General features: G+C 42.4%; 1 protein-coding gene across 1 annotated transcript in view; it reads left to right on the forward strand.

The window, feature by feature from the left end:
* Positions 1-26,638, forward strand: part of opcml (opioid binding protein/cell adhesion molecule-like) — a 151,399-nt gene that overhangs the window by 77,820 nt on the left and 46,941 nt on the right. Inside the window, exon 3 of the mRNA XM_086098420.1 lies at positions 11,981-12,106. Coding sequence (XP_085954546.1) covers positions 11,981-12,106 — 126 coding nt within the window. The remainder of the gene's footprint in view (positions 1-11,980; positions 12,107-26,638) is intronic.

A 26,638-nucleotide genomic window follows, 5' to 3' on the forward strand; every position in this document is an offset into this window, starting at 1 on the left:
CAGTAGATGGATTAGAGCATGGAGTTGGAGGGGAGTTGTAATTTCCTCAGCAACCTCTGGGGGCACCACATTGACTTTGCTTGTTTGTAGGAGCAAAATAAACAATACAAATCATATTATCAAGTATTCATAATCTGAAGTTGCAACTTTAGTTAATTATGGAGTTATTTGCTTTAATAAGAGAATTACTAATCCACTCAGAAAACACAAATGATTTGGCATAAATGGAATCTCTAGACAACACATTTATCATTAATGAAACGGAATTCAAATGTGAATCAAGGATAAAAAGAAAACATGCAACCTAACAAACTAAGATAAAAAAGATCATGCAAAAGGTAGATGGGGAATAGAGATGGAAGCGTTTTGACCTGTCAATCCTTTTTTATTTGAATCAAGCGTTGCCCCAGTAGTATGGTCAGATTGCAATGAAGGCGCACTTACGGACTGGTTCGGGTGCACGGGAGAGAGAGGGACTCGGCGAGCGTTGGAAGCGATCTGGGCGGTCGGCGCAAGTGCAGCTGGAATGCTGCACTGGAGTCTCTGGCTGATGGTGATGGGCGCACGACTGAGAGGCCGCTGCAGGTCCCCGGTTGGTGAAGAGGTGCGCGCGTAGCGTGGAGGCCGCGGCAGGTCCTTGGATGACAGAGTCCCAGTTGGTGGTGATGTGCTTGCGCAATGGAGATGCCGCAGTCCGTTGGTTTGGGTGCTGCGGGGCGTCTCGGGCGCATGGCTGGAGCAGAAATGGGTCGCTGGCGCACAGCGGCTCGGTGCCTAACCGCTGCGTGATTCAGAGAGCGGAAGGTAGGTGGGTCCACTCTCGGCGTGATGCGTGCTTTGGGCGCGTGGCATGGCTCAAGTCCGTGGCTCAAAGAAGGAAGCCACGTCTCTCGTGATGGTGAGGAGAAGAAAAGAGAAGAGCAAGAAGAGAGGGAAGTTCCTTCGCGCGCTGGCTTTTAAATTTGTGTCCCAGGGGGTCGGAGTAGTAGTCCCGCCTCTTCCGTGCGCTTAAAGCAGACTGCTTTTGGGATAACATTTAATCATTTTTGATCAGAATTCACAAGCCAGATGCTTCATTTATCATTCCGAACACATTTCAAACATTTCCACGATCATAAAGTTATTGAATCTGCTAGGCTTACTAATTAGCTAAACTTAGATGGCTGCAGAAGTTACACACATCATTCATTTGAGATAGACATACAGGTTGTGTACAAAGATAAACAACAGAAGTCACTTGATATCAGTCAAGTACACAGAGTCCATTTATGTCCCGAATTATGTAGAGTTCCGATTAATTACGAGCATCAGGATTCTTGAGGATAATACCGATAGTGATCGCTGGAGGGCACTGTTGTTTCCAAAAACAGATGGCTGATTCCTGTGGATATACCAGACCATAGAAACGGTCTGGGGACTGATAAGCAGCCTTATCGCTAGTCTTCTTGCTAAATAGGCGTTTAGATCTCGGTAGGTGCTGAGGTATGTGTTTCCTGTGGGTTGTAAAAACGAAATCCAGTCCCTGCTGGAGGGAAATTCTGAGTTTTTTCTTTTTGAACTGTCTCTGGTTGGTTTGAAAAAACACAGGGTTAAGACACACACACACACACACATTCCCCAGGGGGAAGTATTTAAAAAGGCAAATAAAAAAATGAGGGTGACGGGCAATATTCGTTACATGGTCTTAAATTATGTTGAGTTCGGCCAATGCAAAATTAAGGACACTGAAGAAGGTCTCTTTATAATTTTAGTTGGTGGTTGTTTTTTTGTTAGTTAGTTTTTTTTAGGTTAGCAAGGGGACAGTTCCATCCATTGATTTTATTCTGCTTATCCAGTGTCAGATCACGGGGCAGTAGCTCTAGCAGGCAAGCCCAGTCTTCCCTCTCCCCAGCCACTTCATCCAACTCTTCAGGGCAAATCCCGAGGCATTCCCAGGCCAACTGGGAGAGATATTGTAGTCTCCCCACCTTGTCCTGGGTCATTCCTACGGCCTACTGCCAGTTAGGTGTGCCCGGAACACCTCTAATTCTAATCAGATGCCTGAGCCACCTCATATTGCTTCTGTTGATGGAGTGGAATGGAACGCTTTATTTGTCATCGCATGTGGGAGCCAGCTGGAAAATTTTGAATTAAGCCTATGTTGCATATGTTATTGTGGATGTTTGTGTGTATCAGGTATCCCAGCTGATAAGCACGTCCTGTAGTTATGGGGACAACCTTCAGTCCATGGACACAGGAGGCAGGGGAGAGGTGAAGCAAAGCATCCTGCAGCATCCCTTCCAGTAGAAAATCCAGATAATGGTTGTTTTGGGAATGGGCCGACAATAAACCTTGAGTTTTTGCAAGAACTGCTCAAAAGGGCAATAATTATCCGAATTTGGCAATCAATTTTCCAAGATGATTTGCCAACATCTCCACGTTGTTTTCAATGTGCATATTTTCATAGTGTCACAAGAGTTCATTGGCCACCTGAGTCATCTTCATCGCTCGTCCACACCATCCAGAAGACCGCCAGCTTGTTGACTTCCAATAGAGCTGCTCCCATCTGCTGACTTTTATGATAAATCAGGAAACTGCCAACTCCAAACAGCAGGATACCTGTTTCTTTTACATCCTCAATGGACAGAATAGATAGGCACACCATCTTCCATTTGTTGCAGGAATCCATGGTGTATCCAGCTGCAAATGTCCACTCGGGGCAAGCCGGTTCTAATCTACCAGCTCTTCCCGTTGAGAAAATTGTTGTCAATAGTGAGAGACCAGCTGTCCAAATCTATGGTTAGATTTGGAATAAATGTTCCGGGAGGCTAGGATAGTAATTTATACAGAGGACAACATTAGACAAAGGCAGGAGTAAGAGCCTTCTGTGAGCCAAGCAAAAAGAGTGGAGAAGCGGCTCTGCTCTGAGCCCCTTCCAGATGGCCAAGCTTTTCACCCTAACTAAGGGAGAGCCTGGACACCCTGCAGAGGAGTCATTTCAGCCTCTTTTACCAAAAATCTTGTTCTTTCAGTCACGATCCACAGCTCATGACAATAGGTGAGGATAGGAATGTAGATTGACCGCTAAATTTGGCTCAGCCTCATTCTTCACTATGACCCATTCAGAGTCTGTATCACAGCAGGCTCTGCACCGAGCCACCTCTTGATCTCACATTCCATTCTTCCCTCACTCATGAACAAGAGCCCAACATACTTGAACTCCTCCACTTGGGGCAGGATCTCATCCGCGACCCAGAGAAGGCACTCCACATTTGCGACGCCTTCACAAGGTTTCTTATTTTTCCCCTGATGTTTTATTTTATTTTAGTTTTTCCTTGCCCTCTTAGGTTAGGGGATGCCATTAATATTTGTCAACTGTGGGTGTGTGAAGCCCTTTGAGACTCTTTTGTGATGAAAGGCTACACAGTAAATTCTGTAGAGTAAATTTGACAAGTTTGTAAATGCAGAGTAGGACAAAATAGACTCAGTTTTTGAGTTTTTTAAAGGTGTTAAGAAAAATTAACAGAGATAAATAGAAGTCAAATTAAAAAAAAAATATATATATATAATAAACAATATCAGCCAAGCGCTAAACTAAGAAGGTGGGTCTTGAGTCTTCTTTTAACACACTTCAGACATTGGATTTTATTTTATTTTAGACACAAGAAAGTCGGGTGTTTGAAGTCTTTAGTCGGGAATCAGCAAAATCTGGATAAAAACCGCCCGATTGCCTTTCAGCATGTGCTCGGCGTTAGGTTTGATTGTTCTCTATAACAGGATGTTTGTTTAATTCCTCGTTAGTCATGAATACAACTGAGTAAATACAAATTTATAAGCTATAAGCATGACCAGCAATCTGTAGGCAATATTAATGCTGGTTGTGAGTTACACATTAAAAATCTAATTACTCTTACTTGCTTACTTATCAGAGGAAAACAAGAGCAAATCAATATCCCAGTGGGCCTCAAGATACAAAACAAAAAACAAAAAAAACAGCATCAGACATCAACACTGCAGCCAAATTATATTGTGGCATGTTTAAAAAGACTGACACAATTCTCTTAGTTGCTGATGTCTATTCAGGAAGATGGTATGGAAAAGTCATGAACACTTCGTAGGGTATAATTACACAAGTTATATCAAATACTGATTATTACCCAGATAAGTTTTGTGTCGGAATGTACAGTACTATTAAATCAACAAGATAGGAAGGCACTAAGCAGTGTAATATTTTATATGCAAGTAACAAAACCTTGAAATCGCATCTCGCATCTCAAGTGGACCGGAAGCCATTGCAAGTTGGCAGTATCGAACTTTCTCGTCCGTGTCAAAAGTCTAGCTGCAGCATTTTATACTAACTGCAGACTTAACTAATCCATTCTTTAATATAATGGACTGACTACAAGTCATTGTCCTACATGTTTTTCATCTGAGCTATATTCTTATTTATTTTAAGTGTATCAATCTAATGATTGAATTTGTTTTTGATTTGTCTAAGGCCTATCGCAGAAAGGTCACAATTGTTTTCATTTATTTTTTAGAACATTTTCTGTACAGTATTTGTAATAGTACTTCAGATATCAGCATTGCCCCAGAATGTTGATTATGAAAAAAGCTCAAAATTAGCTATGCAGTGATAAGATTTGTTTCAAATTCAAAACCGGACTGACCATTCACAAAGAAATGTATGCTAATCACATCTCACATTACTAGACTCCATTACTAGCACCAAAACTATTCCAAGATAATCACTGGCAATAATGGAAATCCCTAATGCTGTTTTCAACAATATCACCCATACTCAGGACTCCCTCCCTCCTCACTTATGCACAACCGCCTTCTGCAACTCTATCTTGTTATTTTTCCATGATAAAATTAGGGACATTCATCACAACCTTGGGTCGAACCATCAGCCTACCTTCTAAGGTGACTTTCACCTATCCACACATTCGTTTTCCTCCTTCCAGCTCCCCTCTCTCTCAGAAATCACAGTATTCATTCAGAAATCCAAGCCATCCACCTCTCAACTGGACCCATTCTCCACACAACTTGTCAGAGCCTGCCACCCTCCCTCATCCCCCTTATTTTGGGACATCATTCACACAAAACTGCTGCCGTTACTCCCATCTTGAAAAAAAAAACGGCGCTCACCCCTCCAACTTTAACAACTACCGTCCTATCTCTTTTTTTTTTTCTTTTTTTTTTTTTTTTTTTCTTTTTTAAGAGCTCAGTATTGTTCATTCGGAAATGTCATTATCATTGCTCTTTTTTTTTTTTTTTTTTTTAAATATATATATATATATATATATATATATACACATATATACATACATATATACATATATACATACATACATACATACATTATTTTTTTTTGTGTGTGTGGGTGAGTATGTGTGTGTGCGTGCGTGCGTGCGTGCGTGTGTTTGTTAGCTCACCAGAAAACCTATTAGAAAAAAAAAATCTCATACCGTTCACCTAAATCGAACACCAGGAGACCCGAGGGGACCGAAGAAAACCAAGGAAGGTGAAATCCAGCACCGACCAGACACCCCCCACCAGAACTCCTCCCCAGCCCAAGAAACATCCAGACCCCAACAAATCCAAAAAACATAAAATCAGGGAGGCCTCAAGAGACCAACGGAGAGACCGAGAAAAGGAAGGAAGGACAGACGAAGCCGCGTGAGATCCGAGACACCAGCCTCCACCGATTCAATAACCTGAGGAGGAAACAGATTGTGTCTGAGTTTCGGTAGATGCTGGTGTGGTGGATCTGGCATGCATGAAAATCTCCACCAAAGAGGGGAGCCGTCGACCCCCGCCGGAACAGAGCAAGCGCAACACCTCAGGGCCCCCCAGGCCGCGGCAGCGCCAAAGGACGACCCCCGGGCCCCACCAGGGCCACCGGCCGGAGAGCAAACCCAGGAGCAGGAGCGCCCCCCGGCCCAACGCAGCAGGACGGGGCACTGCAGGCCCACCAGGCACCCCACCGGCCCCCAACCCCCGCCCCCCCCACAACCCCCCGCCCCCCATCCACCCCCGCCACCCACCCCAACCCAGCCCCAGCCGCCCCCACGCCCCCAATCCCCCAGACACCCCCACCCCCAGCACCCCCCTACCTACCCAGACTTTCTTCCATTTGCATCACCCACACCCCGTTGAACTGGTTTTCATCTTACCTCTCCTGCCGCACTCAGTTTTTCCAACTCAAGTCCCTTAAATCTGTCCCCTCCCATGTTACTTCAGGTGTGCCCCAGGGATCTGTCCTGGGGCCCGTCTTCTTCATCATCTACCTCCTCCCCCTCGGCAATATTATCTGTAAATTTAACATTCAATTTCATTGCAACTTTATCTCTCCACCAAACCCTCTTCCACTCTACCACCCACCTCCCTTACCGACTGCATCTTTGGAATGAAAATTTGGTTCAGTCAAAATTTTCTATAATTAAACAGTAACAAAACTGAATTTCTACTCATCTGCACCCTCTCAAAAACTGTTTTTCCATCACCAATGACAACACCTCTGTTTCACCTTCCCCCCAATTTAAAAGCCTGGGAGTCATCCTGGAAAGCACGCCATCTTTTCAATCCCAAATCAATAACATTACCCAGTCCGCATACTTCCACATACGTAACATCAACCGTCTTCGCCCTTCCCTGACGGCCCACACTGCCGCCATCCTGGTCCACAGTCTTGTCACCTCCCGTCTTGACTATTGCAATTCTCTCATTTTTGTCCTCACTTAAACTCCTGTTGGTCCAGATTTCAGCTGCCCGCATCATAACCCAAACTCCCTCCACCCAACACATCACTCCCCAGTCCTCCACCAGCTTCACTGGCTCCCAGTTCATGCCTCTTGTTTGCATTCAAGGCCATCTACAACCTTGCCCCCGGTATCTATCTGATCTTCTGCAAGTACCCACTCCCTCCCGCACTCTCAGACCATCTTCCTCCATTCACTCGTCTCTCCCCTCCGCTCGTCATATCACCATGGGGAGCAGAGCATTCAGCCAGGGTTTTATGATAGAGTCTGAGAAGTGGACTCAGTTGCTAGGAGGCATAGTGACTAGGCAGAGGGAATGTGCAAACGCGGTGAGTTTATTGAATCAAGGTAAGGAGGCGATATGGCAATTGTGAGACGATGTGATGTGACTGGACTGGATTAGACGTGACTGGACTAAACAGAGCTTGATGTGGCTGGGCTTGGTGTGGCTGGACTTTCACTTGAGACCAGACTAGACCTGTACTTTACTTGCACTTGAGACCAGACTAGACCTGTACTTTACTTGCACTTGAGACCAGACTAGACCTGTACTTTACTTGCACTTGAGACCAGACTAGACCTGTACTTTACTTGCACTTGAGACCAGACTAGACCTGTACTTTACTTGCACTTGAGACCAGACTAGACCTGTACTTTACTTGCACTTGAGACCAGACTAGACCTGTACTTTACTTGCACTTGAGACCAGACTAGACCTGTACTTTACTTGCACTTGAGACCAGACTAGACCTGTACTTTACTTGCACTTGAGACCAGACTAGACCTGTACTTTACTTGCACTTGAGACCAGACTAGACCTGTACTTTACTTGCACTTGAGACCAGACTAGACCTGTACTTTACTTGCACTTGAGACCAGACTAGACCTGTACTTTACTTGCACTTGAGACCAGACTAGACCTGTACTTTACTTGCACTTGAGACCAGACTAGACCTGTACTTTACTTGCACTTGAGACCAGACTAGACCTGTACTTTACTTGCACTTGAGACCAGACTAGACCAGTACTTTACTTGCACTTGAGACCAGACTAGACCAGTACTTTACTTGCACTTGAGACCAGACTAGACCAGTACTTTACTTGCACTTGAGACTAGACTAGACTAGTACTTTACTTGCACTTGAGACTAGACTAGACTAGACTAGACTAGACTAGACTAGACTTGACTTGACTGGAACAGATTTGACGAGACTGGACTTGACGTGCCGTGAAATGGCTTGACTTGACGTGACTGGAAGGGGCTGTGACTTGATCTTGGCTGGAAGTCCCGGTGGCTTGACTTTGGCTGGAAGTCCCGGTGGCTTGACTTTGGCTGGCTTTGGCTTGGCGTGAAGATGCTTGGCTTAACAAGACAGAGAAGACAGACAAGTCGCTTTACTACAAGACGAAACACACGGTCAACGACAACAACAATGCACCCACACAGACTGAACAAAGACAGCAGACTAAATACACCCACACTGATTGACTCAACAAGACACCCCTGGGTGAAACACAAGTGGCTGAGGGCACTGATTGGTCAACACACGGGGAAGGGAAGACACACACACAGGTGGAGGTGGTTACACATGACGAGATAAGGGGAAAGACAAGGAACACAAAACACTGATCACACAGACAAAAGACAAGAACACCCAAAACAAAACCCTAACCCCACAGAACTGAAACATAAAAATGGAACTCATTACCACCTCAACTCAGAAACATAGACTCTTTTACGCAATTTAAATCACAACTCAAAACACACCTGTTTAAAACGGCTACCCAACTTAAGTGTCATTCTGCTCTTCTACACCCCCACCTCACCCCACTAAGGCCTTTCATGTGTATTTCAGATGTGCTGTTAACACAGAACAACTAATTTAGTCATTATAGCTCATTTTGATGTCTATTCTTTTGAATTATATGTGGCCTTGTATCATCTACCATGACATGATTTGTGCATGCTCTCAACTGAGACTTGTTTTTTTGGCTTTGAGGTTCACACAGCATCTAGGCATAATGCTGGGTGCAGAACCAACACGAAATGTCGCATCACTTTGTGCGTCTTGCACGCTTTTGTTTGCGAGGGTGACTACACCGGGGTTGTTTCGAGGAGCAAAGACGAGGACCTCCTCCTTATCCTCCAAACATCGCTAGTCAATCTAGTGACCGGTGGTTGTGTTGGCTGCTAAATGCTGTCTTTGTTGATTGATTAACAACTGTAAACAAGATACGCCAACTTCCACGCTCCCCATTCTCCAAGCCTGCTCCTTTTTTGGGTTGGTCCCGGTCGGTATTGGAAGCTGGCTGTTGTTGTATACCTGTCGGTTCCACAGACTCAGTCTTGCATGTGACATAGCCTACACTAATAAGTACATGCTCAATGCCAACTGGATGTCGGCGACGTGCTACTAAAAGTTCACATCAACAAAGCTATCTCTCAGGGGGAGCTCGGGAAGCCTGCGGAGGAAACTCATTTCAGTCCCCATGTATCTGGGATCTTGTTCTTTTGGTCACAACTCACAGCTCGTGACCAGAGGTGAGGGTAGGAACGTAGATCAACTGGTAAATCGAAAGCTTTGCTTTTCAACTCAGCTCTTCTTCACCACAATGAACAGATACAGTAAACTCTCATGCATCCTCAAGTGTCACGAGAGACATGAGTGGTTGAGGGATGGTGGACCCAAATGCAGGGAGGCAAGGCAGTGAGACAGGAATGAAGTGCAATATGTGGAACTTTAATGAAACGCAGGAAAAAAGGTGAACAGACAACCATTACTGAATGGACAAGACGTAACTGGAATGGGCCTGACAGAGTAGTTCGACTGAACAGGTTGTCATGACTGGACGTCGTGACTGGACAGGACGTGACCAGACTGGTCGTCAGGACAGGACTGGACGTTGCGACGAGACAGGACGTGACTGGACTGGTCGTTGCGACTAGATTGGATGTGACTGGACTGGTCATTGTGACTGGACTGGTCGTTGCGACTGGAACGAGCGACGTGACAGGACCTGACTTGCCTTGAATTGACTTGACTAGCTGTGGTGTGGCTACAACTTGGCTGCGGCTGGGGCTGTGGCGATGGCTTTGCTGTGGCTCAGTGTGGCTGTGACGAAGGCTTGGCTTTGACGAAGACTTGGCTGTGATGAGACGAGACACACGAACTTCCACACATAACATCATCAATGCACCCACACTGACTGGACAAACTAAATACACCAACACTAAACACACTGAGACACACCTGGAGAAGGAAAGACGCACACAGGTGGACGTGATTAGACATAACAAGACAAGGGATGAAACCAAGAATGCATGACAAAAAAAACAACCACAACCAAACAACAAGAACACCCATAACAAAAAGACGACCTCAACAGATCCGAAACATGACTTTGAGGACACTACCGAGGGTGTTCCACGGGCGGGATAAAAACCATTTTTGGTATTTGTAACCAAAACAATTTGGTAACAGAAAGTAGACTGCACTCAGTCTGAAGACGGGGGCATCTAAATGTTCGTGCAATGCAATACATGGGCGTCAATCTCATCTCTCCCAGTCAAGTGTTGTGCCACAACACGAGCGAGTCAATTTGCTTCCTCAATGTCAATCACTACGTGCGCTCCAGACATCATTGCATATGAGGGAGGCCACTACAATTGGCCATCCCACCCGTCTAAGAAAACACCAAAAGAAAAAAAAGTCCACCCAAGCCTTAGACTGCATTTTGCGCTAGACTGCACTGGGAACAAAAATAGGGCCTTGAAGTCATATTCAGACTGGGACAGCTGCATAGAATGGTGATTTGAGAAAAAGATGACAAACTTGTGTTCTGTGGTTATAAATGGTATATATTACTAAATCTTAGTTACGCTTCATTGTATTCCTTGAAAAGGAATGTGCATTTTATAAACAAATAGAAAATACAATAGAAAACTGCCATTCATTTCATGCAATTTTAAGGAAAATGCTATATTGGGATAAATGGGAACCAAAAAAATATGTTATTTTATGAATGCTATTTTATTTTTATTTTTTTGGGCCATTATTAATTGCCATTTTGTCCTGCCAAATATTGGAATTGGTATTGCGTTGTACTTACACCAAGAAAGTATTAGCATTTTTTTGCTCCATTAAATTGCATATATTAAATTATGTATACAGTGAATATAGTGGGATTTCAGTGCAAGTGATCAGCAGCTCAATCACATGAAATGTCACAATGTATTAACACTTAGTCACCGTTTACAGTCTATTGGCATCACTGGAACAGCACACTTTCTCCGTCATTTATGGAGTGCCCCATGGTTCAGTACTCGGCCCCCTCCTGCTCACCATTTACATGCTCCCCCTTGGTCAAATCATTCAACACCATGTCCTACAGTTTCACTGCTATGCCGATGATACTCAACTGTACGTCTCCACCAAAACCATTACCCCCGAAATCCTCTCCACCATAACTGACTTGCTGACATAAAAACTTGGATGGACAAAAACGTTCTAAAACTAAACAGCAACAAAATAGAACTCCTCATCACAGCACCCAAACCTCTCCTTCCGTCTATTCAGAACTTCTCCCTCCCAATCGATGGTCACAAAAATTTCCTTTTTTCCACCTCCGCAACATTGCACGCCTACGCCCCTCGCTCTCCCAGACCACGACTGAATTGCTCATCCATTATTTTATTACTTCCAGACTTAATTACTGCAAAAGGCTCCTCTTCGGACTTCCTACCTATCTTCTTCAAAAACTGCAATACGCTCAGAACTCTGCTGCCCGCCTCCTCACTCACACCTGCTCCAGGGAACACATCACCCCATTCTCCGGGCAACAAACAAACGAGTGACATATGGCGCACGTCGTCGTTGAAATCCATCCGTCCTCACCATAACACAAGTTATAAGCGCGCACACACGGAACACCAACACCAAATGGCCGAACCTGCCCGATGAGGGGAGGAAGATGGTTTTAAAGTAATATGAAGAACTCCGGGCATCTGTCTTCTGTAAACATTATGAACACCTCCTACGGAACTACGAGATCCCGAGAGACGGGAAATTACGAGAATTGCGCCTCAGAAGCGAAACTCTCTTAAATGGAAACACCGGCAAGTGGAAATGTATCGATCGAAATAGTACAATATCGCTTTTATTTTTGCGAACAACTGTAATGCTCACATGCCATTTCTTTGGTAGTCAATCATAACCATTTACTATTTCTCTTCTCAGTACCGGCCAGGATCACAAATATATCAAAGGACATCACAGTAAATGAAGGCAGCAGCGTCAATCTCAGGTGCTTTGCGATGGGTCGGCCAGAAGCGAGCATCAAATGGAGGCATCATTCCCCAAGAGGTAAGATGCCTTTTCTGTTCTTAATTTATAATGTTCCCACTTTCACTTTGGTGATACTGGCAGAAAAATCAACATCTCATCCTCTTTTTTTTAATTTTATCTACTATCCTTGGCTTAAGTCCCCGTTGAGCACTGAGTCCTAGTATTTTTTTTTTACTTTTCCAAAGAGAGAAAAATCTCCGTGCCTGCGTACGTAGTGGTTGTAGAACAAACAAAAAAAACAACAACAAAAAAAGCTTCATGGTTGAAGTCTGTTTCATGGCCTTCCTGCTGCTGTCATACCCCAATTTCCTTGAGCACAAATTGCTGAAGCCAAAACCCGGCTCCTTCAATTTGTGGCACCATCTTCCGAAAGGGTTTCTATCTCAACCTTTTAACTCAAGCCTTGGTCAGCGCCAGTTGTGTGTGTGTGTGTGTGTGGGTGTGTGTGTGTGTGTGTGTGTGTGTGGGGGGGGGTGTTTTAACCCTTTCTCCATAAATGCTGTGTTTTTGCCATGTAATAGATTATCTTCCATTTTATTAGATTTGCAAATATGGTGTGGGGATTTGTTGTTACCATAATACTAAATTCTCTGCTTCTTATTTGATAGCACCCTTGCGTTTGGTCTGATACTTTTGCTGGGTGTTAAATAGTTTCTTCTTTCTCAGGGAGGGGACAAAAAGTAATTGAGAAGCATAAACTTAACTCGATCAAAAATGTAATAAAACCCCAATAATGTAATAATTTTAAATGTAAAAATGCAATTTAAAAAAATCAAGTGCATTATTTCAACAATTCTGGTAGTAAAACTAACACTAACCAGGTTAGTAGGTTAAATATTTAGAGTGTTAATTCAACTCCAAAGATTGTGGCGCTATAAACCCAGAAAAAAAGTGTTACATAAGTTTCGAAAATAACTTACAACGTAAAATATAATAATATATAAATACTAGACTAAGTGCAATTGTGTGGGAATGCTGAAAGATAAATACATAAAAAGAACACTTGAACCCTCCATTCATTGCGGTCTGAACGGGTTATTCCAATTGAGCACAAATGTGCATGTAAACGGGAGTAACTCTTTCCGCCACGCATGGAAACGGGTTACCTCGATTGTTTCGGAAACCGGAATTCTGACCTTACCCAGAATATTGACTGTATGTAAACGTAGTCTATGGTAGTCAGTTAGTATACATGTGTGTTCCTTAGCATAATTATCATAGATATATTTGCAATCCAATGTAATGTAATGTAATGATGAGCAGTTGAATGTACCGAAGTGGCCGTGTAAAGTGGGACTTAGAAAAGGCTCAATGTCAGTCCCATTGAAAATGAATGAGGAAAAGTTGATATTTAACGTTAAAATGTGTGAATACTGTAATGTGGAATCAGACGATATATATATGCCGGGAGGCGTTAATTTTTTAAGCAAGTTGAAATTTGAACGGTGTAAATCGGAAGTATTATGTGGGAGTTGTTTCATGGCAAAAAAGTGAAGAGAATCAAATAACATGACTTCCAGCATTCCCACAATTAATAAGGTATTACATTTTCAGTAAATTTTTTATTAAAATCATAATTAATTATTGATGAAATTATACAATTTTGGGGTTTTACTACATTTTTGATCGAGTTAAGTGCAATTTTTTTAAATGACATTTTTGTCAATTTTATTACTCTTTCAGGAAATAATTACATTATAGGGTGCTAAAGCAGGTGTTTGTATAAATAAAATAATTCGCCAAATTTCCGGCGCAGCGCTGGAATACTTTAAGCCACACAAATGATTCTCAAACTTCATAAAGGAATTGTGTTAAGCAAAGTTGCTGTAGCCTTGTAGCCTAGTTCTATGTGTAGGTGACTTGAACTCATCCTCCTACACAATGCCTGCTCTCGACCTTGCTACACATTAAACACTTCTGACGCTTGTTCATATAATTTTTAGTGTGAGGAATAAGCAGTTACGAGAAGCAAGCGTTGCTTTGAATAAATTCATGTTATGATTTATGGTGAATAGTGCCAAGTTTGAATCTATTGACGAGGCCTTGCATAACCCCTGACATCCCTTCCCAAAAGGGAATGAGTGTGTTTGAGTGTATTTAAGAAGTCCATGTTGTACAAAATGCAGCCTTTTAAGATACAAGCCTAATCAAACATGATTAGACTGCTGGTTATCAGCTGGTTTGTATGGCTCTGTAGTGCTGGGACCTTACAACCTTGAAGAAGAGCAAAAAAAAAAGAAAAAAAAAAGAAGCTGTGTGAAATGTAATGTGCAAGCTATCCTGTGTTCTAATTGTGTCAGCTCTGCCCTACTCACTGAGTATACTGTAGTATGAGTCATGGACGGAGCTGATGTTCAGCCTCCAACATTAATTCTTCATTTAGCTTTTCACTTTATCTACACAGCCCACTGCTACCTCATCTTCCACAATATTGTCATCATTATTACCCAATATTATGTTATCATTTTAGAAAACAGACCACTTTAATAAAATGGTAAAAACCCGATGGTGTCATTTAGACAGACATTGTGGATGGATGGATGGATTGGATGGATTGGATGGATTGGATGGATTGGATGGATTGGATGGATTGGATGGATTGTCACAACAGTAATATTCAGAATTACACTGAAAAAGAATAACCGAGTTGGGGGTGATAAATAAATAAACGTATAAAAGATTATCTGAACTGTTGTTTCCAGGAGCAAAGCTGAATATGTCTGAGAAAGATTTATTTTGCGGCTGCAGGGTCATGGATAATATGAATAATTGTCTAAGGTGGACAGAAGTCTACTTAGTGATTTCTGGTCCCTCTCTTAATTCACATGATTATTGTGACAATGTCTTGTCTGAGACCAATTTCTAACTAATTTGTAACACGAAATGGCACTTAGAATTTACGCTACACTATGTTTCTGGCAAAAAAGTTAGATTATATTTATTTTCCAGGTGAAATTTCAGGATGAACCTGTATTGCACAATGACATTCAAAAGTGACCTTAATTTGACATTGAGATATTACTACTGACTATTGTGAGCACAAATTCTGATTAGTTTCTTGCATTAAAATAGCTAGGAAGTAAGCTAACCTACTGTTGGTAACAATATCAAATGGGCACATGGGCTTTCACATGTGTAGCCATTTATACATTCAAGACACTCTAACACTGTCTCCTCATTCACCTAAGGTCATATTCTCCCGTTCACGCTTAAGTCTTATTTTTACGTGCCGGGCTTGTGCATTTTCACGGTATGCTGATTCTCCTGTCCAGACTTCTGAGACATCCACCATGCATAACCTGGAAATGTGTGCACAACCTCCAAAGAGGCGTGACTCGTTGAATTTTGAGAGTGCATCTAATTCCCGCATCGTGTACGTTTTCTTAAGATGTGAATTCCATAGAGATCCATTTGTCAAGTATGTCACGCTTTGAATGTGGAATTACTGTAACTTGCGTGGATCCAGAAATTATACTAATTGTCGCCAGTGATGTGTGTGCACCTCGGTGCTGGGAAAAAAAAGTCAGTTGGCATGGTACAGAATTATTTTTCATCAATTGATATAACAAAATGAAGTGGTGAGTATGTATAAGTCAATTGTCACCGGTTATTTAGCTGGTAAAAGCACAACATGCACAGCTGAGCACACTACATCAATATATATTACACCCCCCCCCCCACTGCATTCCATAAAAATATAAATATTCCAAATTAAGCTTCACACACAGCTTTTAACTCTTTGACTGCCAAGCATTTTCAGAAAAGAGAACATGTGGGTGCCAGCTGATTTAAGCATTTTGACTGATCTTTCAAGGTCCACAGAAAATGTTGTGTTTGGACTATGGAAACACAGATACTACCAAATGAACTCTCATCTTTCATCAGAAAAAAAAAGTTTGTTTCTACCTTATTCCGTTTTTCAGTAATCAACAATAGAAAATAGGTTAGTTTCATCCAAATGCTCTGTTTTGGACCAAAATACGGAGAAATCAAGCTTTTTGTGAAACGATATTATTTCATGCACTCTTAGTGAATTTGACACCTTTTTTTCCCATGAATGATGCCACAAACACCTAAACAGTGCTTTACTTCTGTAAAACACTACCACCAACAATGAAAAAGTGTTTTTTGATAGCAAAATACGTTTATTTACATTCAACAGTGTAACAATTTGACAAAACAATTTGGCAAACTATTTACAAATGTGTGCAACTGTGGTACTATTTATAATTGTGTGGATGTTTCAACTACACAGTTTTTCTTTTTGTGTGGTTTATTGTGTAAAACTCCCCTGCGTGCAAGGGGACGCAGCAGGATTTGCACCACAGATTCGTGTCACTGCGATTGCCCCTTCACGTGCAGACCCTACAACACTTTCTTGCCGGCCTTTTTTTCCGGGGAGTAGCAGGTATATACTGCAGTGTGTGTTTGGCCATGTTGTCATCAAGTCTACTCTCAGGATCATGATACGGTGACCTGGTGTTACGTCTGGCTTCCTCGTGTCCTTCAGTTCCTATACCGGGTGGTAAGAGATGTTCTGATCCATCTTATCCACTCCATTCATGGTGGCATCGTAGTCCAGAACCAGTGTCTTCTCCGTGATCAGACTGTACCCACTCCTCCGATGAATATGCATTGGACTCGGGGTACTCTTCATCGTCCGATTGAACGTCCGCCTGTGCAGAAATGCTCGTTTTCCGGCGTTAGCAACGCTAGCCGGTGAGGCTTTACGAAGCGATCGAAGCCGCCGCGTCAACGCTTCCAACTTCGGCGTCAACCTCGGAGTCACCATCATCATCATCAATGTGCTCTCTAGCATTGGTCGATGCTTTTCGTCTTTGAAAAAAATGCTCAAGCATGAGCTGCTTGCAACCGGTCGCCACTTTCGCTTCCTCAGCCATTCTCCCCTCAACACTCTAGCTCCGCCTCACGTCTTCTACTGACTCCTACCCGATCTTGTCCAAAGAGAGTCTTCGCTGCCATCTAGTGCCCAAAAATAGTCATTATACTAACTCGTCCTGCTTGATACTTTCAGCATAGCTTGCCAAGGCTTTCCTCCACCCCCCCCCCCCCCCCCCCCAAATAACAACAACATAGTGAACGTCTTTTAACGTCTTTGGCGGCACTCATTTGGATTTTACTAACGTTATTAAACGTTTTTGGCGGTCAAAGAGTTAATAATGTTAGGTTGTAAAAAATTTATAAAACATTGAAAACAAAATAATAAAAAATATTTAAAAAAGAAATCTGTGTTGCTATGACAACTCTCATTCATTCACATAATTACCTATTTCATAAAATGTATGAAGGTTTAAACATTGAGAATGTTTAAACAAGAAAGAAATTTGAGAAAATGTAAATGCCCCAATGAGAAAAGTGTCTTAACTGTGTGGTGAGGGGTTTTAGAGCCTTAAATCATTTATAATACATGTAAAACATAAAGCTAACTAATTTTTGGGAACCTAACCGCAGCAGAAAATGGGGTAAACACTGTACTCCAAAGCAGACTAAAGCCTTGTGGCAATTATTCAAATCCAAATAAAAAGGCAGATGATAGACAATGTGGCTTGCGATTAGGAAGAGGTGGGAGGGAGTATTGCCTAGAAGATATTAAAACTCACACAAGCAGAAGATAGGTACACAAACCTAAAATGATCCAACAAGGAGTAGTTGAAAAACAGGAGTGAGACAGAATGAATTACATAAATTGGCAGTAACAAATGATTGATCTGGTGTGTTCAGGATCAAAATGAAACAAAGCTACTGGTGAAATGCAAATTTGACGTAGGACTACAAATATAGTTAGTTCGGAATCCGGACGTCGCGTAACTATTTCTCTGAAAACGCAATTGAACACCATTTAATAATGTTAGGTAGTAAAAATTACAACATTAAAAACTAAATAATAAAAACAAAATCTGTGTTGCTATGACAACTTTTGTTCATTCACATAATAGTTCATTATTTACTACTGCATGTGCTGTATTTAGCAGTATTTTCCCAAGTTTATTAAAAAAAACTTGTTCTATAGTTTTTTTTGTGATCAAAAGCATTGATTTGAATCTTTATTAGGCTGTTTTGTCAATAATTTTAAATAAACAAAAAATATAGAAACTTTTGATCAATCATATCAATTTCTAACAATTTCATACAAAAAAAAGGGATGTATTGATGTAAGCCCTACCCATTTTGTTAAGCCACGCCTACCTCCGGTTAAACCACGCCCATTTCCGGTTTATGCCACGCGCACTCCGAATACAGACACAGATAATTTAGATGGTTGAACAGATATAGCTACAGATACAGATAGTGCTGTACTCGCTCATCCCTATGATTCACTGGTCACTATTTTGTATATAAGAGGACGGAAGCCAGATTGATAATTGTGATTCACTCAAGGGAGTTCTTCACATTAGCAATCTGGAACTTCACAAGGAGGGATTTGCTGTACAATACCTCAAGCTGATTGGACGATGCAGCATCTTTGCACGTTTGTTTTGACCAATCAAGGGAACGGATGAAAATGTCGTCTTTGGTCTCGTCTTGGGGAAAAATTGGCAATCATCTTCATTCCTATTTAGTTACTAATGGTAATATAAGCAGAAAATAAATTGGGTAAAACTAAATAATAGCCATTGAAATAAGTAAATGTGCACTCAGGCCAAGGTACACCAATAAATCTATTGGCCAAAATGTAAACCAATTGTGTAGGTGTTTTAGGATGGCTCATAAATGGCAAATATGTAATACACGTGTGTATTGTGTGGAAGTCGAGGTGTATGTGTGTTTTGGAAGGTTTGCTTAGTGTCTTTTGAAAAGGTTCACTCAAACTTTTCTGTTTTGCCACACCACCCACACCAAGTGCAGGAGGCTATGAGAAACAAATACAGTACATGGCATTGAGGGGAAAAAAAAAGTTCTGATGAGGATTAGTAAAAGGAGAAGAGTCTGACTGCAGAAAGGCCATGAGAGATGGAGAGAAACATTTTTTGAGTATCTGAGGAGCACAGAGGTATAACAACAGATTAAAGTGCATATATGCAGACCATCAAAACCACCATCCCAATCTGCAGGATACCAAGCGCTGCATCAAGAGCCAAGAAGATTGCTCACCCCGGCCACCCCAACAACAAACTTGTTTCCCTGCTGCCATCAGGGAAATGATACAGACTGCTCAGGATCAACACGGAAAGATTGAAGAGGAGTTTCCATGAAGCTGCTTGCGAGGAATATAATCAATCTGCAAGTCTACTTGTTCGAGTCACGAACAGTGACATAAAGATATGAAACACTAAAAACAAAATTAGCAATAAGAAAAAAAAATTGATAAGTTGCTTATGTCGCATCACACCCCATAAAAATACACACATCTGATGGCGATAGCTGACTGCTTTCAATGTTCCATAAAAGGCTCTGTTGGTTAAGATAAAGTTTGAGAAAGATATGAAATGCACAAACAAGTGGAAGGACAAAATCACATAAAGAGAAGTGCCCTCACTTGCCACAGACAGAATACTAATACTGTACAGTATTATATAATACTGACCTAACAGTCCCTGATCTGTCTGCAGTTTAAGGATATTGAGAGCAAAGCAGAGTGCCTTTTCTGCAAAATGAAAATAATGGTAAGAGCAGGTTCCACCACAAACCTGCATAAACGTATCTTGTGTGCCATTTTAAGTCAGGCAGATTATTGAACAGCAAAGGGTCCTAAAAAGGGAAATTATTGAGCCCGTCGGCCGTTTGTGGCAGTATTCGCGGTGTAGTTACCAGATCCGTTCAGGTGGTCAGATCGGCTCGGTGTCCTTCGGCGTCTGGTTTGCGCGCATGCCGATGACTTTCCGTGACAGGATTGGCTGGAAGTTTTCCGGTGACGTCGAAGATTGTGGTTTGTCCATAATAACAGTGGGATTCTCTTTATCATTTGATATGCAACTTGCTGTTTTCACATTTCACCCTTTCCCAACACCATAAAAATAAAGCCCTGTTGAAGACATATTAATTATTCTTCATTTATTTTGGTTTAGAGTGTGCCAGTAGCACTATAGTATAATTTGTTGCATTTGTTACACATTATCCTTAACTCATTCACTCCCAGCCATTTTCACTGAAGCAACCCCCTTCGCTCCTGGCTGTTTTACTGGATTTGGACTGATTTTGCAAGGCCCACAGAATATTGTATTCTATTGCTATAAAAACATGGAACCTACCAAATGAAATATTAGAGTCTCATAGGCCTTGTTCAGACTGGCATCCCAAATCTGATTTTTAGCCCATCCAGATTGAATGTGGATGGCTCTTTTGTAGTCTGAACAGTTACAACGCACATGAAATCCGATTTTTGCGGGACGGATTGAAACCACATGCGCTAGGTAGTTTCATATCTGATTTGGACAGGATGCGTCTCAATCTGATCAGCTCGAAACACTCGAAACAGATTTGACTGACCTGACGTCACTCTATGCGTGCAAAACCAATGCACCTGCGCTGTCAATATCCAATCCGTTCATTGCCCGGTTGGTTCCTCGCATGCTTGGCAGTCAAAAGCCTTGATGGCTCCACTGCCCTGTGGGATCCCTGTCATGGTCGACCGGAAATACAGTGACAGTTTACATTACTTGCGCTGAAGCTGGTCTTGCGACCCCATCAGAGCTAACCATGCGCAACTGGAAATAGTGAAATAGTGCCCAGTCGTAGCCATAGATGGTCGTTAAAATAATAATAACAAACAATAATAACAATAAAATAAAACCACATAACGCGCTTGCGAGGAACGGGAAGTTTGGAGCGATAAACAGCGTCACATGACGTCAAACACTTCACACGCTGGGTGCTGCCTCCGTTCGACGTCGTTGCTTCAGCAACCTGTCAGGTGGGTCAATAATGTGGCTCAGTTTGAACAGGGCCAGATCGGATTTGGACACTTGCTAAAAACAGTCTGGACAGCCAGCCCTAAAAATCCGATTTGAGGAGGATTGCGATTTGCCTGCAGTTTGAACGCAGCCTTATCTGTTTTGCAGCAATGAGCATTAGAATATAGCTAAGTTTCATCATTATTCACAAATCAGTTTTAAACTGTGGGGAAAACAGCTTGTTTGCTACTTGGCCCTGGCCAATCTCTTATACTCGGCTGCCACCTGCTGGCCGTTTTTGTAATAACTACCATTGCTTCAACCATTCCCTGCAGTTCAGAGTATGCATCAAAGCCTTCTTTCTGTATGCTCTAGAATATGAAAAAAACATATAAATACATCTTTGGGACACTGGTAGTATTTAAAATAGAACATATTTATAAGTTTTTGGGAGCAAATGAGTTAAATATGTAAACACAAACAACCCCCCAAAAACTTTTATTAAGAGGAACACATGTTGGCAATATAAACCTATATTTCCTATTATATGTGTGTTATGAGAGATAATGTCTAACCTCTCCGTAAATTTGTCAATTTCTCCCAAAATTTTTGATCCCACTCCTGCGAAATCTGATCACGTGAAAATGCTTGTTCATACCAACCACAATCTTCAACGTCACCATAAAACTTCCATCCAATCAGCAAGCCGGCCGCCGAAGGCGCGTGACGTCATAGGCATGCGTGCAAGCTGGCCGCCGGAGGACCCCGAGCTGATCTGACCACCCGAGTGGATCTGGTAGCTACACCGCAGCAACATTTTTAATGATGAATGACACTGACGTACGCTCATTTCGCTGAGAAATGACAGACTGACGATTACAATTTGACTTTGCTTGAAATATTTACGGGTTGATGATAACAGAAAGGCATCCCAACTGTGGACGATTGAAGAATTTGCATTGACGCGCCCATCTCTGCTCTCAACGGCCTAAGGACTTGTTTTGTTCATGCAGCTGTGTGCAAAGCGCACCAGTCTCAGCCTTGCCATCCTTAGAAGCAACAGGCCAACAGCGTTGCTAATGCCCTGCCATTGTCTGCTAGGCTGGATGCCTCACCAACATTTTAGGGCATACGTGCCGACAACATCTCGCCAGTGCTCCTCTGGGCATGACACAAGCTGCAACTAAATTTAAAAAAATAATAATTCAAAACTTTTCGTACTTTTACCATCCTTTTCTCCTGGCCGTCATTCTTAGATTACGGCAAAATTCCCATACCTCTGCCCATTTGGAGGCCAAACATTTAAAAACTACGAGTTCAACATTTGCAGAAGTTAACAGTTGGATACAGGTTGGTGCTTGCTAAATTGGGCTGAAGTGGTTAGGTCATTGTACCTGTTCACATTCCCATAAAGATAAGACAATAAATATGCACTTAACTCTTTTACCGCCAAAAACATCAATTGACGTTAAGGACACTCCCACTGTATACCGCCAATAACGTCAATTGATGTCAACTATGTATGGTTTTTTTTCCTCAATGGGCAGTGCAACTTCTTGTCCAGCGCTACTTTGTGAATGGGCTGGAAAAAATCCAAACACACCCACTAACTATGGCCAGCAGTTGGCAGCATTGTATCTATTTTAGATTTTTCTCGTTTGTATCTCTCAATGGGCTCCAAGGATATCAAATTACATTCAAATCTTAGGAATCTTAGGAAATAGAATGTTTTCAGGGATGACGTGAATGATCAAAGTGTTTGTAACATTAAATCTAATTGACAGAGAGCGTCACTAAACAAAAAATTTTAGTGTCAAAGTCACTGTTGTGCAGAAAATTTATCTTTTCACAAAAAGCTTGTTTTCTCCTTATTTTTTTCCATTTTTTGCTTGATGTCATTCAAAAAACTATTTTCAAATGGTGAATACTAAAAAACGGGAATAAGGTAGAGTAGAAACGTACTTTTTTTTCTAATGAAAGAATGGAATCTAATCTTTCATATGGTATCCACCATGTTCATGTAGTCATAGCACACAATATTCTGTTTGCCTTGAAAGATGAGTGAAAAGTCTAAAATCGTCTGGCACTGTAGGCGTTGTTTTTTGGATAAGTTTGGCAGTTAAATAATTAATAAGAACTGGACTGTATACTATGTGTGTGTTTGAATTATAAGATTATTCCTCCCAACTATAAGCTGTTCAGAAAATGTATGGCTGGACGAACAGAATCGATGTGGTGCCCCTAGAGGCAGTCGAGAGCAATGCAGGTATTATTTCACCTTCATAAATTAATTCCGTTCTTTTGAGCAACCGAATTTATGCTATACTGTGCAAGATACAACAATATAGTAATATAGTGAGAGTCAGCAAATTAAGCCTTTTGCTTTTAGCAGTCTGATGGCCTGGGGGATAAAGCAATTTCGGAACCTGCTTGTCCACAACTTATTTCCAGAGGCCAGCAGAGAGAACCGACCGTTTGGGGATATGCAGTGCTTGTGTGCCATGTCCTAAATGGTGGGGAGATAAGTTCCGATTATATTCTTTGCTTTTATTATATTTTATTATTATATTATATTCACCACTCTCCTCACATTCTTCCCTTTGGATGTGTTGGAACCTCCATACCATACAGAGGTGCATTTACTTATTCTCCAAATCAATTATCCGCACGAGCCTATCCCAGAATTTTGGGGCGAGAGGTGGGGTGCACCCAGTGTGTTGTGGGCTGGAACGCACCGGTTCGGATCTCCGGCACTTCTGAAAATCTCCCTTGAGCGTCCAGGTACTTCTCAACGTGCAAAGAACGTACCATCAGCAGTTCAGTACGCTTGACAATGCATGTTTTCTGAGCCCAAAAAGCTGTTCTGGTGAGCGCCACTAATCCACAGACTTACATCTAGTATGAAAGTCCTGCGCTTATCATATCAACATGCGCACGCTTAATCCAGTTACTGTATAGATCTGTGCTTGACAAACGAAGCACGCATACGTCATTCAAGTTGGCCGCTGTAAACGTGATGCTAGCGGCTAGCCCAATGCTAACAGACTCTAACGTGTGTGTACAACCATAACTCATGAGTTAAGAAAGTGAAATAAAAACACTATCATGCTGTCCTGGCTCAAAACTTAAAAAATACCACAGACTCTAAGGTGGATTTGCAGGCTGATACAGCACGGATGAAAAAATAAAAATAAATAATAATAATAATAACCTGCGCTACTCGTGATGATGCGAGAAGTGAAGCCGGCGGCGGCCATCCTGCATTGCCACTTTTCACTTTTCTTCCTCTCCAGCGAAAATACCACCGTGTGTGGCCTACGATTGTAGCCTGGCAAGCCTCTGGACAGGCGTCCATTGACAGCGATTCGGTACCGGCCCAAAACGAAAAATGCGTCTATTTGTGTGACGTCGTCTTCGTAAGCAACATTACTCTTCATTCTTCAAGTTTTTCCCGCAACAACAACATAAGTCATTCACTACTGTCTCTCTTCGGCCAGATGTTGGATTTTGTCTCCGCCCAAAAAAAAAAAGACTTTAACGAGGGTCTTTTCTGACGTCACTCCGCTCATTGGTTCATTCCACTGTCTGTTAGCTCAGGTTTGCCCCGCCTCAGAAATGTGACTGATAGGACGTTTGACCAGCAAAGCCACGAGTGAGTCTGGATTTCCTGGCTAGTACGGTTATACCAATAAGTATTAAAAAAAAAGTGTGGGAGAAGCTCTAAATGCAGATGTCATCAGTAAGAATGTGAATATGAATTTTCTCTCATACGTTTTTTTTCCGAGTGCTACTCAAAGATTGATCTACATCATGTAATCAGAAATGAAAGCAAAGCACACAAGAAAAAACTATCGCTGTGAAATGTAATCTTCTGCGAGTCACGATTCACGATACTGAGATCATACTGGTTGATAATAATGGTTAATGCAAACAATGAAGTTAAATTTTTGCTAGGCTCTTATTATCCCATACAAGGATCCTTGCGTAAAACACCCACTGATAAGTGTTTTCGGCGAAAAAATTAACATAGTTTGTCAGTAACAGCCTAATTACGGAGCATCAGTGGCCAGAATTGTCTCTGTCTCTGTCTAGCTCCCTTTCTCTCTCTCTCTCTCTCTCTCTCTCTCTCTCTCTCTCTCTCTCTCTCTCTCTCTCTCTCTCTCTCTCTCTTTATCTATATATATATAGTGTATACTTCATGTTTTCCATCTTAGCCTTTACATTACATTCATTACAATGGTGTAATGAGTAAATCTATTGCTGGCTGCATTCTGTCAGCTGACACAATTCTATTTGCAGGCAACACGCTACTGTAGCTTAAAAGCTACTTCATGTCTGCAGCTGATAATAATGATGTCGCCCAACATGCCCCACTCCAATGTTGATGAATAATTCTGTTTAGTTCTTATTCTACAAATGCAGTATTATTCTTTTTTTTTTTTTTTTTTTAAGAGCTCAGTATTGTTCATTCGGTAATGTCATCATCATTGCTCTTTTTTTCCCCTTTTTTTTGTATGTGGGTGAGTATGTGTATGTGCGTGCGTGCGTGCGTGCGAGGGTGTGTGTATTCGTTAGCTCACCAAAAACCTATTAGAAAAAATCCCATACCGTTCACCTAAACCGAACACCGCCGTCAGGAGACCCGAGGGGACCAAAGAAAACAAAGGAAAGTGAAATCCAGCACCGGCCAGACACCACCCACCGGGCCACCAACCAGAATTCTTCACCAACCCCAGAAACATCTAAATTCCAACAAATCCAAAAAATCAGGGAGACCTCAAGAGACAAAAGGAGATTGATTATTATAAAAAAAATTTTTTTTAAAAAGAGCGATGATGACATTACCGTATGAACAATACTGAGCTCTTTAGAAACAGAAAAAAGAAAAAGAAAAAAAAGAAGAAGAAAAAAAAAACAATAAAAAAAAAGAGACCAAAGGAGAGACTGAGGAAAGGAAGAAAGGACAAACGAAGCAGAGTGAGATCCACAGACACCAGCCTCCACCGATTCAATGACCTGAGGAGGAAGCAGATTGTGTCTGAGTTTCGATAGATGCTGGTGTGGTGGATCTGGCATGCATGAAAATCTCCACCAAAGAGGGGCGCCGTCGACCCCTGCCAGGACAGAGCAAGCGCAACACCTCAGGGCCCCCCAGGCCGCGGCAGCGCCAAAGGACGACCCCCGGGCCCCGCCAGGTCCACCGGCCGGAGAGCAAACCCAGGAGCAGGAGCGCCCCCCACCCCAACACGGCCCGCGCCCCCAACCCAACGCAGCAGGACGGGGCACTGCAGGCCCGCCAGGCACCCCACCGGTCTACAGCCCCCGCTCCCCCCCCCACGACCCCCCCGCCCCCCATTCACCCCCGCCATCCAGCCCCAGCCGCCCCCAGGCCCCCAGACACCCCCCCCACCCGCCACCCCCCAACAAAGCCCCCCCCCCCCCCCGACCAACCGGCAGCCCCCCAGCCCCCGGGGACCCCCCGCACCCAGGCAATGCAGTATTATTCTGAGTACAATATTTTGACTACACATAAATATAATACACATTACATTATATACATTTTTGTGAATTAAGTTACAATTTAGGGCTACAAAATAAAAACTAAATTAAGAGCTGTTCGTGAGGCAAAAGACTTACATTCCTTGACAGGTAACTACTGTATCGGAGTACACTGTTTTAAGCAACTGCCTCAAATATG

The sequence above is a fragment of the Leptonotus elevatus genome, chromosome 16 (assembly GCF_054856555.1).
Source record: "Leptonotus elevatus isolate MCC_2025b chromosome 16, RoL_Lele_1.0, whole genome shotgun sequence".
In the NCBI taxonomy this organism is placed as follows: domain Eukaryota; kingdom Metazoa; phylum Chordata; class Actinopteri; order Syngnathiformes; family Syngnathidae; genus Leptonotus; species Leptonotus elevatus.